The sequence below is a fragment of the Orycteropus afer genome, unplaced genomic scaffold (genome assembly GCF_000298275.1).
Source record: "Orycteropus afer afer isolate SDZICR_OR568_19922 unplaced genomic scaffold, OryAfe1.0 scaffold00101, whole genome shotgun sequence".
NCBI lineage: Eukaryota > Metazoa > Chordata > Mammalia > Tubulidentata > Orycteropodidae > Orycteropus > Orycteropus afer.
In genome coordinates, this window is record NW_006921688.1 from 4,631,297 (window position 1) to 4,644,491 (window position 13,195).

General features: G+C 39.8%; 1 protein-coding gene across 1 annotated transcript in view; it reads left to right on the plus strand.

Annotated features, from left to right (window-relative positions):
* The window catches only part of GINM1 (glycoprotein integral membrane 1), a 28,198-nt gene extending 17,040 nt beyond the window's left edge, over window positions 1–11,158 (plus strand). Inside the window, exons 4-8 of the mRNA XM_007943203.2 lie at window positions 5,369–5,520; window positions 6,469–6,625; window positions 7,624–7,754; window positions 9,339–9,502; window positions 11,047–11,158. Coding sequence (XP_007941394.1) covers window positions 5,369–5,520; window positions 6,469–6,625; window positions 7,624–7,754; window positions 9,339–9,502; window positions 11,047–11,158 — 716 coding nt within the window. The remainder of the gene's footprint in view (window positions 1–5,368; window positions 5,521–6,468; window positions 6,626–7,623; window positions 7,755–9,338; window positions 9,503–11,046) is intronic.
* Window positions 11,159–13,195: the final 2,037 nt, after the last annotated feature.

Here is a 13,195-nt window from a genome sequence, read left to right on the forward strand (position 1 = left end):
TTCTGCCCATTTTTTAATTGGATTGTTTGTCTTTTTGTTATTGAGGTGTTGAAGTGTTCTATAAATTCTAGAGATAAGTCCCTTGTCAGATATGTGTTTTTAAAATTTTTTATCTTTGCTTTGGTTTTTAGTAGTTTTACTGTGAAATGGTACAGGCGTGGTTTTCTTTTATTTACCCTGACTTGGGTTTTTCAGTCTAGGGCTTGGTGTCTTTTGGAAACATTTTGAACATTTTATCATCAACTAACACTACTGTCTCATCCTCTCTTTTCTTTATTTCTTACTTTTCACTTACATACATGTTAGATCCTCTTGCAGGTTCCCATACATGTCTTCCACTACTTTCTGTTTTTCCATCCTTTTTTCTTCCCATTCTTCCAGCACACAAATTCTTTCACTGGCTGTGTCTAATTAAGTTAATTTTATTTATTGAACTTTACTTCTGGAATTTCCATTTCTTTTCTTTTTTCTCATATCCAGTTATCTGATGAAAGTTTCTATTTTATCACCTATTTTCTTGAACCTATTAATTGCAGTAACTTTAAAGTTCATGTCTGTTAACCCTAATATCTTGAGCTCCTATGAGTCTGTTTTTTTCTCTTGATCTTCTCCCTGGTGAGTCTTGTTATTATTTTATATTGTGTGTGAGAAATTATAAAGGCACTGGATGGTTTTACCTTCCTGCAGACAGGGTCTGCTCTGACCCCTGGCAGTCATGGTCTTAAGGAACAGAACATGTTAATTAAATCAAAGATGGAACTGATTCAAGGCTGGATTTCCATCTTTGTGAGGCCTAGTCTATTTCTTATCCACTCTTCTCAGATACAGCTGTTCATAGGTCCCAATTGAAAACTTGGGTTGTTTAGCAGGACCTCGCCTCCTTTGTGTGCCCCAAACTTCCAGCATCATAAGCCTGCCAAAAGTTTTGCTTTAACTTCTCATTGTTATAGATAAACCCATTTTCTCACCTCAGCCCCGCTGACTAATCAGCAAATGATTCAAAGGGAAGAAGTGCATAGAATATTAGCTTACTTATGATCCTCTTCTCTCCAGGGTCTTGTCCCTGCAAGTTCTGAGTACCTTCCTCGCCTTAACTTCCTTTGTCCCCAGCTATAGGAGACTGCCAAAAAGTGTTTAGCGTCTCTGCCTCTTAGTCATTTCTTTCTACTCTGCTTTTCAACTTTTCTACTCATTCAGTTTCAGAGTTGGCATATGCCTTGTAGGGAAAATAACCATAGAATATTGGACTCACCTCCGTGTCCCCTTCTTGGCCCCTCAAGTACTGGCTGGCTTTTTAGCTCTCTGATACCTGCAGTCAGATTGGGGATTTGAATGTATATGTGTGTGAATTCTGTATAAGTTTTCTAGTGATTCTCAGTGAGAGGGCTGGTCCGCTACCAGCTAATCCATTAAGCCAGAAAAAGAAGAGCTATTACTAGTTTTAAAAATAATTCCATTGGCATTGTCCTCACTGGGAATGTGATATGGAATGCAGCCTGGCTCCTCTAGTACAGCCATCTTTCCAGTCGTACAGGTTGTTGCACTGAATTTGTTCTTAGGTTGTTGGAATAAGAGCCCATCTGATCCAATTACAGCAAGAACTTTCAAAGCATTAAATGCAACAACAATAACAAAGCTTCTGTCCTTACTTTTTAAAAAATGTTTTCTTTGGTAGATGTATTAGTTATCTATTGCTGCACAACATATCAACTCAAAACTTAGTGGCTTAAGACAACAATATTATCTCATAGCTTCTGGGGGTCAGGAATCTGAGCTTGGTTTATAGCTGGGTCCTCTGGTGCTGGGCATCTCATAAAAATATAGTCATTTTAGTGCTCACCTGGAAAAGATGTGCTTTCCAGCTCACTTTTGTGATTGTTGGCAAGGTTCAATTCCTTGTGAACTGTTGGAGGGAGGCCTCAGTTCCTTGTGAGATTTTGGCCAGAGGCTTCTCTCGATTCCTTGCCACGTGGACCTCTCTGTCGAGCATCTCACAGCATGGCAGCTGGCTTCATCTTCTAGTGGACAAGAGAGACTACCAGAAGACAGAAGTCAGTCTTTTATAATCTGGATGGAAGTGACATTCCATCACTTTGCTGTATTCTGTTTGTTAGAAACAAGTCGCCAGGTCCAGCCCACACTCAGTGTGAGGGAATTACACAAAGGCATGAACTCCAGGTGGCAGAGATCATTGAGGGCCATTCTTGAAAGCTGCCTACCACAGTAGGGGAAGTTAAGAGTGAATGTGGAGGGCTTTTGTTGTTTTAAAAGGAGGGTGGCATCGTGGTTAAAAGCATTTGCTAAGCAGATAGTCAGTGGTTCAAAGCCACCAGTCCTCCATGGGAGAAAGATGAGGCAGTCTGCTTCCGTAAAGATTTACAGCCTTGGAAACCCTACGGGACAGTTCTGTCTGAAAGGGTCACTGTGAATCAGAATCAACTTGATGGCAGTGGTTTTGGTTTTTTTTGGTGGTAGTTTTAAATTTAATTTGAGTCTACTGCAGAGGCAACATATTTGAGGGCTACAGAGTCACCACTATGATGTGTTTATATGACCGCATTTACTTATTCATTGAATGTCTTGAACTATAGTGCCCTAGCCTTTGTGCTACACACACGAGCCTACTGTTGAGTGAGGGAGACCAATGGGTAAACAGTTGATTAAAACACTGAGATGGTCCATGAGAGAGGGGAGTCTTATAGTTGTGAGCCTTGAAGTATGTAAGGGAGTCAAATAAAGTGGAGAGCAACAAGTGTAAGGTAAGGAGCCTGCAGAAGCCCCCATGGGATCCTCAGGGGATTGTGTGCAAAGAGGCTGGTGACAAAACAGAATTTAGTAAGATTAATCCAGCACTATTGTGTTTGGAGGGAGAGGAACTGAAGAAGAGATAATAGGTAACTATTGTAGTAAACAAAAAAATCGTGCTTACTGCCATTGTCAACTCCGACTCATAGCGACCCTGTAGGACAGGGTCGCCTCATAGAGTTTCTAAGGCTGTAATACTTAAGGAAGCAGACTGCCACATCTTTCTCCTGCAGAGTGGGTGGTGGGTTCAAACATCTTTCAGTTCGCAGCAGAGTGCTTAACCACTGCGCCACCAGTGCTCCTTTTTATTACAGTTGTCAGTGGCTAATGAACTAGGTACTGGGAGGAGATGGAAAAGGACCAATATGAGACTTTAGAGCCAGAATGACCCTGAGTAAGCAGCTAAGTTGATGCAGAAGATGAAGGCTGAGGAGAAGTCCCAAGTGACCGAAATTTTTACCTTGGTAACTGGAAGAAGGCTAGTGCACAAACAGAAATAGGGAGGTCAAGGAGGAGCAGTGTTATGAAGAGTTAATCACTTTTAGCTAAAAGGGAGTTCACTTGATTTGCAGTAGAAACATCTATACATGTTTTAAAAATTACAAATGTGCCCAGAGATTTTGATTCATGAAGACTGGGGTGAGGCTTTGGCATCTTGATTGTTCCCCAGTTGATTCTGATCCTAGTTAGGGTTTAGAACCAACTGACATTGTATATAGTGTGTGAGGCATATTTACTTAAAATTAGATATTTATAATTCTGGCTGGAAGCACTGTTAAAAGCTATAGAGCAGCAAACCTGGCACATACTGTCTTCTGCTGAGTTCTCTACAGGAGCAAAACCAATGAAATGAATATATAAATACATATAGGAATATTTACGTAAGGAAATGGCTCACACAGTTGTGGGGGCTGGAAGCCCTGAATCTGGGGATCAGGCAGCAGGATGAATGCTTCTCCTGCTGGCTCATGAGGTTGCAGGAGCTGGCGAATCCAAACTCTGCAGGTCGGGCTGGCTGGAGGCTTCTCCAAGCACCCAGAGCTTGGCGGGGAGGGCTTTGCCAGAACACCCATGTATGTTGGATGCAGGCCACAACTCCAACGAAACTCGCCTTCAAACTGATTGGCTGCTCACGTCAGCTCAGTCTGCCAGCACTGAGAACTGGGGCCTAACCCCCCATGACCCATTAACATAACGTGTGACATAACATCACACACATTCTCCAGGAACTCAGTCTAGTCGGGAAAACAGGTTTATACACCAAGAGCTGCACACAGTAAAGTCAGCATTGTAGGGGTGTAGACTGAGCTCCCTAAGTAAGTAGGCGTTTATTGACAGTGTGGTGGTGTGGTGGTAGAGAGCATTCCAGCCGCAGGGAAAAGCCCTATGAAGACACAGAATTTGGTTAAACAGCTGGGTCTACATCAAAACCTACATCTTGTTCCTGTTTGGCAAGTGATCCTTAGATTGTCAACACATGAGGTGTAGAGACTCAGTGTTCCTTTAGCAGCAGTTTCGTTGGCATACGTTGCTTTCTCTTTTTTCTCTGGCACGCTGTACTGTGATAGAGTAGCCATTGCCTATAAACTAGCTGCAGTTGGCTTAGCCCATCTCCATTAGAGTTGGGGTGGAGGGGACCCTAACTAGAGAGGAACACGGCCAACAGCTAACACTGCCTGTGAGCTGGCTCTGACTCATAGCTGATCTTACCCCCAAAATACTAAACCAGTTGCCGTGGAGTCAATTCTGACTCATAGTGACACCAGGTGTTCAAAGTAGGACTGTGCTCCATAGGGTTTTCAAGGCTGGGAACTTCCAGATTGCCGGGCCTTTTGTCTCAGGCACCAGTTGTTGTTGTTATGTGCCGTCGAGTCGGCCCCGACTCATAGCAACCCCTCCTTGGGTTTCCGAGGCAGTATCACTACGGAAGTAGGATTGCCCAACCTTCCTTCCGAGGAGTGGCTGGTGGGTTTGAACCGCCAGCCGTCTGGTTAGCAGTCAAGTGCCTTAGCCACTATGCTACCAGAGCTCCCTCAGGCACCAGTAGGTGGGTTCAAATCACTACCCTTCCTTCCAGACAGTGGCCATTTCCACCCCCGCCCCGTGCATTAACATGTCATTACAGACTTTTCCTTCTTCCCCATTCCTTCTCTCTCCGACGATGACAGGACACGAAGGAGATTTTGAAGCATGATTGTGCTTATGTTGCTGACCCATGAGATCCACTATGTCTTCCGTTGTGTTCTGTGATCTGCCATGTTGGTCCCTCAGTGACAACCAATATAAAATAATAGGAAAAAAGATGTTGTTAGTGTGGTATTTCATGCAAAAGTAAAGACCATCAAGCACTTTTCCCCTTTCAGATGAATACAATCAGTTGTAAGGATTTGTCAGATCATCTTTGTTTCCATAAATCTGAAGCAGCAATGAGTTCAGGGATGAAGAAAGCCAGAAAAGTTGGTATAAATGTTTTGTTCCATGTGAATGTCATCAAAATAATCAAATTCAGTAGCAGATTTGGTGGCAATTTTTGTTTAAAGCTGTCACTACTCTTTTTTTATAGTGAAGAATGAAAATCTGGAAAATGTGGATGAAAAAGGATATTTTGGAATTGTCAGTGTAAGGATTTTAGTTCATGAGTGGCCTATGACATCTGGTTCCAGTTTGCAACTAATTGTCATTCAAGAAGAGGTAGTAGAGATTGATGGAAAACAAGTAAGATAGTATGCTTATTAATTGGATATTAAATTGTAAAGATTTGAATTTGTGTTAGGTGTTATACACGTATTAAATGAGTGTTGAACAATTTGGTAAGAAACTACCTGTATCCATTTAGAATTTTTGTTTACTTGTAGCATTTTGAAATGTCTTAATTTTAAAAAATATTGATCATATTCATACATGTTTATATAACTTTAAAATGTTATGACCATCATTAAACAAAGGAAGTAAATGAAGAGAATTTGGCCCATACCTCTGCTACCCATGTTTTCTGGCTGAGTTTCTCTAAGTGAAATGTAACTGAGAGTAAGCTTATGTTGTTGTGTACCATCGAGTTGATTTTGACTCAAAGCAACCCTAGAGGACAGAATAGAACTACCCCATACAGTTTTCAAGGCTACAATCTTTACAGAAGCAGACTGCCACATCTTTCTCCCATGGAGCTGCTGGTGGGCTAGAACTGCCAACCTTCTAGTTAGCAGCTGAGTGCTTAGCCAATGCAACACCAGGGCTTTGTAAGTTTCTACTAAAAACCCAAACCATTGCCATCAAGCTGATTCCAACTCATGCAACCCTGTAAGAGAGAGTAGAACTGCTCCATATAGTTTCCAAGGCTGTAAATCTTAGAGAAGCACACTGCCACACTGTTCTCATGTGTAGTGGCTGGTGGGTTCGAACCACTGACCTTTTGGTTAGCAGGCAAGCACTTAACCACTGCACCACCAGGACTCAAAGCTAATACTTTTAAGTGCTAAAGAGACAGGAATATGATTAAAGTTGTGAATTAAATGTTTCAGAGTGGGAGGAAAATAAAGCACAATTGTCTGACTAGAACAAGTGTTTTTAGGTACAGAATCCAGGCAGGAAAATTCTGTTTTAAATTCTTATGAGCTTGTGTCCTTATTTAAAATACAGAGTAATGACTTACTTTTTCTTTCATAGGCTCAACAAAAGGATGTTACTGAAATTGATATTTTAGTTAAGAACCAGGGAATACTCCGACATTCAAACCACATGCTACCTTTGGAAGAAAGCATGCTGTATTCCATTTCCCGGGACAGTGACATTTTATTTACTCTTCCCAACCTCTCCAGAAAAGGTAGTTTAAAGACCGTTATTCAGTGTGTTAGGAGAACCATTTCTTTGGTTGGTAGTTTTTTATATAGTCTTGAGCTTTCTAACGTTTTACAAGATTTGTAAAACTTCTATACACTTTTAATCATAATATGTTTGGATGTAATCTTTCAGAAATGCTTTTTAACACGTATTCCCGTGTATGTCTATTTAAGGACTTGTAGAGTCTGTCTCAAGTGTTCATAGATGTGATCAGTGCTACTAGCACAGTGCTGTTCTGCTGAAATGACCTGTTCTTCCTCAGGATCATTATCACGGGATGTGTGTAAGAACATCACAAAGGTTCATTTAGAGGAAAAAGGATTCATTTTTCCATTGTAACATAGAACTTGTTAAATTTTGACTTTCACTGTGACAGAATCATAACTGCTGTAGCTCCCATGTACATTAGTCTATTTGTAGACTGTCTTCTGTTCAGGTGATCTGTTTGTCTATTCCTGTAGCAGTAACATAGTTATAATTACTGTCAATGTTCATCAAATAATCTTTCATAGCTGGTGCTGGATCCAATCCAGAGATCTACTCTCTGCTCAGGTGCTTCAGTAACAAAAAGAGAAATGCTAGCTAAGGTCTAAGGTTACAATCCAGCAGTGAGTTTCGGTTAGAAAGCTGCGTGCACCCTATCTTTTCGCCCGCCCTGTGCAGATCTAGTGTCTGCTCTGGAGAGCGGTCCATGCTCAATTCCTTCCTTCTCCCCGCAGTGCCAAGTAATGCACTTCCTGTACCTTTCTGTCCCCTCAGTCAGTTTGGTGAAAGTGAACTTTGGACTCTGTTATAGATAGCTAAATGAAATGTCCTTCTGGTATTTCAGTCAGTGAACAATCAAGTAAATGTTTTTTTTTTCTCCCATGGTAAAATGTATATTCTTGCCATCCTAAATGTTAGTGGTACCATAGTCTGAGGACTAGGAGAGATACCAGCATGCCCAAGCACTTGAGTAATGTTACTCTTCCTCTTTAGTAGAAAGTGTTGGTTCATTGCAGACCACCAGTCAGTATCTTATCAGGAATGTGGAAACCACCATAGATGAAGATGCTTTACCTGGCAAATTACCTGAAACTCCTCTCAGAGCAGAGCCTCCATCTTCATATAAGGTAAATCAGGTATTTGGTGTTATCTTTATATTATAAGCAGTTATGGCAAATACATAACTAAATAAATATACTAGCATTTAAAATGAGTGGAAACCATGGAGATTTGAATCATGAAGTATTGTTTAGTAAGGGGCTCATCACTGTTTGATGGGATGTAAGGTATTCCTGGGTTCTTTAAATTTCACTTAATGATAATGTAGCCAGATCAGGATTACCAAGGCACTGGATTTCAATGTGTTTGGAAATTTTCACTTACAGTTCTTCTTTTTCTCTATTCCCATTTCTCTGTTTCTTCTGTAACTCCTACCTTTCATACGTGCCCATGGTACTCTCAGGATCTTGTATAGGCATTAAGGACAGTGGTTAAGAGTATACTCTCTGGCGTCAGCCTGTTTGGATTTCAGTCCCATTTCTGCCATCTACTAATTGTGTGATCTTGGACAAGATTTTAACCTCTCTAAGCTCAGTTTCTCCATCTGTAAAATGGGACATCACTTAATCTGTAAAGGTAGTGCCTATCTCATATGGTTGTAAGGATTAAATTACATGGCACTACATATAAATATTCTTTGGCACCTACTAAGTACTTATATAGGAGCTCTGGTAGTGTAGTGCCTAAGGCACTTGACTGCTAACCAGAAGGCTGGCGGTTCAAACCGACCAGCCACTCCTCGGAAGGAAGATGGGGCAATCTACTTCCATAGTGATACCACCTTGGAAACCCAAGGAGGCGTCGCTATGAGTCAGGTCCGACTCGATGGCATCTAACAACAACAAGTACTTATATGTTAACAATGACATTAATATTGCTGACTGGGAAGATAGTCAGGGTTCAGACAGAGTATCCTGTTATCTCCCCATATACTACAAGTTAGACCTCTTACCCAAAATAATTTCCATTTACATGAGCAGGATCTATAGTTTGTCTCAAAGGACTCCAAAGATTATACCTTGAAGATGATCTCACTGAAGGTTGGGATTTGGGCTTGCTGGAGAAACCCAGACCACATTTTACTGCCTGACATTTCTCCCTCAGAGCAAGACAGCTCAAGAACAGACTGTCTTCACAGTCCATCCCAGCATGGACTCCTCAGTGTCACCTCTCATCCCTCAAGGACAGAAACATGTCTTGTGCACAGTGAACTTCCCATCTATTCTAAAAGCTACTAACGTGTTTCTCTCACTGGCTTCTCTTGTCCTCCCGCCACCTGAGCAGATGTGTTACTGCGTGTTTGTTTACCGTGGACTAGCTCAACTAACTTCTTGTCAATTAGCAGAATTTTCATTTGATTGATAGTTAGACAACAGTATAAATCATTTTAAAGGATATTAACATTTCTGTGCCTGTACTATTGGGGCATAATTTTAAAAACTGTAAATAACTTTATTGAGGGACATTTAAAAATCAAATGCACCCAGTTTAAATGTAGTTAAGATTCCTTTTGACAAATGTAGACAGTCATGTAACCACCAATATAATTAAGATACAGAATATTCCTAATACCCCACAACCAGGATGAAGTTTTTGGTTTATTCTTAGAGTTCAAGTGAGACTCACAGACCTCATCAGAACTCTTTTTTCAGGTCATGTGTCAGTGGATGGAGAAGCTCAGGAAAGATCTGTGCAGGTTCTGGAGCAGTATCTTCCCTGTATTTTTTATGTTTTTGAATGTCATGGTGGTTGGAATTACAGGAGCAACTGTGGTAATAACCATCTTAAAGGTGCTTTTCCCAGTATGTGAATACAAGTAAGTTTTTCTTACTTATTGAAATAATGTTGGCATTTTTAATGATTAAAAAGTAAGTTACATTTACTGTATTTTAGATTAGAAACATAAGGGTAAGACAGACAAGTAGGAGGGAAATGAAAGGCCTACTTTTTTTTCTAGTCCATCTTCCAGCAAAATAAAGACATTCATTGAAAACTTAGTATGATCAAGATACTTTTAGGGATTCAAGTATGAATGAAACACACTGTTCAGTGTAGTAGGGGGTGGTAAGTATAGGAGTATCTGTAATGGAAAATGCGGTGTGTATGCTGAGATACACACAAGAGGACTTCACTATGTATTTCCTTCCCCAAAGTATCAATTTAAAAAATGAATTTAATTTCAGAAGAGTTACCAGGATATTCACTGCAGCATGACTTGTAATAGGACACAAAAGCAAAACAGGAGTCTGTGGGCTTGAGTGACTAGCTAACAGGGCACAAGCAGGGGCATTCGGCAGCTGGAAAAGACAGAGGCCTGCATACTGACGTGGAAAGAAATTTAAAATGGATGAGGTGGAAGAAGCAAGCTGCCAAACAGTATGATCCCATTTGGGTAAAACAAGTATTGTGTGTGTCTGTGTGTATATGCATAGAAAAGGTTTGGAATGACAAAGAAACGCTGTCTTTGATGAGTGAGAATGAGAGCAGAGGTGCAGAGACTTAGCACTTTCCTTCTTCTGTATTGATTTTTTTGTTGCTGTTTGGCCATAAGTAATTACTAGTTTTATAATAAATTTTAAAACATATTTATTGTTAGCATTTTCACAAGTTAAATGATTGGTTGTTTTCATAGTCTTAATAGAAGCAACTTTCAATGGAGATGAGCAGTTTGGGGCTTAGCTAAATTTCAGTGTACTATGTTGGAAAGACCATGGGACTCACCAAAAAATAGACCTGATTTGAACATCTCCTTTGCCTCTTGCCTGTTATGAGGTCTTTGAGACTCCCATTTCTTCCTGTGTAACAGAGAACTGGGAGCTCTGGTGGCACAGTGCCTAAGGCATTTGACTGCTAACCAGAAGGCTGGCAGTTCAAACTCACCAGCCACTCCTTGGAAGGCAGGTTGGGCAATCTACTTCTGTAGTGAGGTGATACCACCACCTCGGAAACCCAAGGAGGGTCGCCATAAGTTGGATCCTACTCAATGGCAGTGAGTCTAAAGTCTAAGGGTACAATCCAGCAGTGAGTTTTGGTTAGAAAGCTGCGTGCGCCCTCTTTTCGCCCGCCCTGTGCAGATCTAGTGTCTGCTCTGGAGAGCGGTCCATGCTCAATCCCTTCCTTCCTCCTGCAGTGCCAAGTAATGCACTTCCTATACCTTTCTGTTCCCCTCAGTCAGTTTGGTGAAAATGAACTTTGGATTCAGAGTTTATACAACTATTACAAACTATTAACTGAAATGAACCTAGATATATATATATATATATATATATATTTAATTATAACCTTAAAGTAGCTCTATCTTATTGTCAAACTTAGAGGAAATGTTTGGTTTTGATAGTAATTAATCACTTTATATTTCAGAGGAATTCTTCAGTTGGATAAAATGAATGTTATACCTGTGACACCTGTCAACTTATATCCAGATGGTCCTGAGAAAACAGCAGAAAACCTTGAAGATAAAACATGTATTTAACACCTGTTCAAATCATGGACTCTGAATTAGTCTGCTGCCTTCAGATTTGCCACTTGAATACAATTTTCTTTAAATCGTTAAGAATCAATTTACACTAAACAAAGTGCTCAACTCCTTAGACTGCCTAAAAAATTCACCATTAAAGTGACAAGCTCACCTCACTGTGAAACAGAGTGGGCTGTTCAGATGATGGTCTGTTAAAGACAATTAAAACAAAGTGAAAAAGAAGACATGTGAAAAGACTTTGAATTACCAAAAAGAAAAAGGCAAGAGAAACTGCCATGTGTCAATAATTTTTCAAGGTGCCTTTGTTAAGGAAAATATATCCACTTAATTACTATAATATATATAAGATTTTATAAAAAGCACTTTATGGAATTCTAATTTAAACCTTCAAGAACTTAACACTTATTTTTTTATCCAGTACCCGTGCCTTTGTATTAAGTTTGTGACTAACTATCAGATCACTGAGGTGTACTGCAATTTGATTATATCCTGTATTGAGACTATTTGCCTTAAATACACCAGGATTTAAAAGTAATAATGACATCTTCTCACTCTAAACTTTTGGTGGAGTTTTTTGGTTAAATTACATAAGAACTTTGCCCAGGTGAGAATTACCTGTGTATGGTAAGAGCTCCTTTCACTTAACACTAGCTAGAACTGAGGTTCCAGACAGTTCATGAGTCCATCAATATGATGGATTGGACTATGCCCTGGTCCTGTGGGTCTGAGTATAGTGTGTTTACCCACAGCAGTGTTGTCTGACTTTTTTAACCACTGCCTGTATTACGTATATTTGACAATGACCATGACGTATCTTTATTCCATAGGATAAATGGATACTTTCTATTGTTTTCATTAAATTTTTTTGTCACACCCACCATTGAAAACACTGTCCCAGAATGTAATGACTGATTTTTTTCTTCCAACTTCATTTAGGCTAAATATATATGAATGTGTGTGTGAGCAGTTTTTAATTTATAATCGTAATAGCCCTGTGAAATGTGAGTCCTAGCTTCATGATTTAGAATAACTTGCAGTTCACAATTTGATCCTAACGTCACCCAGCTGTGTAATACTTTCTTTATGGCCTTCCTCATTCCTTAAGTTGCTAAAAACACTCCAATTAATGGTAAGTCTTATTTCATGCATTAAGAATAAGGTCACAGATTCTAGAGAAATCTTTAGGAGGCTCTATGGCCAATTGAAGAGAATAGGCTTAGCAGTTCACACACCTGGCTCTTAACCTGCCTTCTTGTGAGATTGGAGACCTGACAAGGGACAAAATTAACCTACCTGGGCACGATTTCTCTTCTATGGCTGGAATGCTACAATCACTATTTTTTTCAAAATAATCATAAATGGAAACCTACCTAAAACTTCATACCATTAACTTTTATTTCATTTATTAACTTTTATTTAGACCATTAACTATTACTTTAATTATGCTCAGCATTCATAAGTTAGTAAGAGCTCACCCGGTAATACTGGTCTGATGAGAGTACAATGAAGAGCACAGGCTTAGGAATATCCACTTGTCTATGGTATAGCCACTTAATGTAGTTAAGAGTAAGATCCAGCAAGGTTGTAGACTGTACCCCATTTAAAATGCACAGTAAAATGAAGGACTTGCCAGGTATCCCAGGAAAAGAAGGGACACCGCCATAGCACCAGCAGGGAGGGAAGGCACACTGGCCTGGTTCATGCTTCTGGTTGCTACTTGAGGAACTTTCTCTCATACCCACTAGCACCCAAGGAGCTGGAGCTAGTCTTACTTTCTACCCTAGAAGGAACAGCAAACTTTTCTAAGCTAAAGTAACAGCATTTTTGTCATCAGGGAAATAGAAATAAGGTAATGCTAAAGTAAAATTTACTTGCAGCTTTAAAAAAATTACCTTTATTCAGAATAAGATTTTTTTTTAATCTTACCATTATGAAAGTTTAAAAAAATATAGCACTCAGTGTAACGAAATACTACATTTAATTATTATTCAAACACTTAAAGCAGGTTTCTCACAGTTCACATGTGAGAAT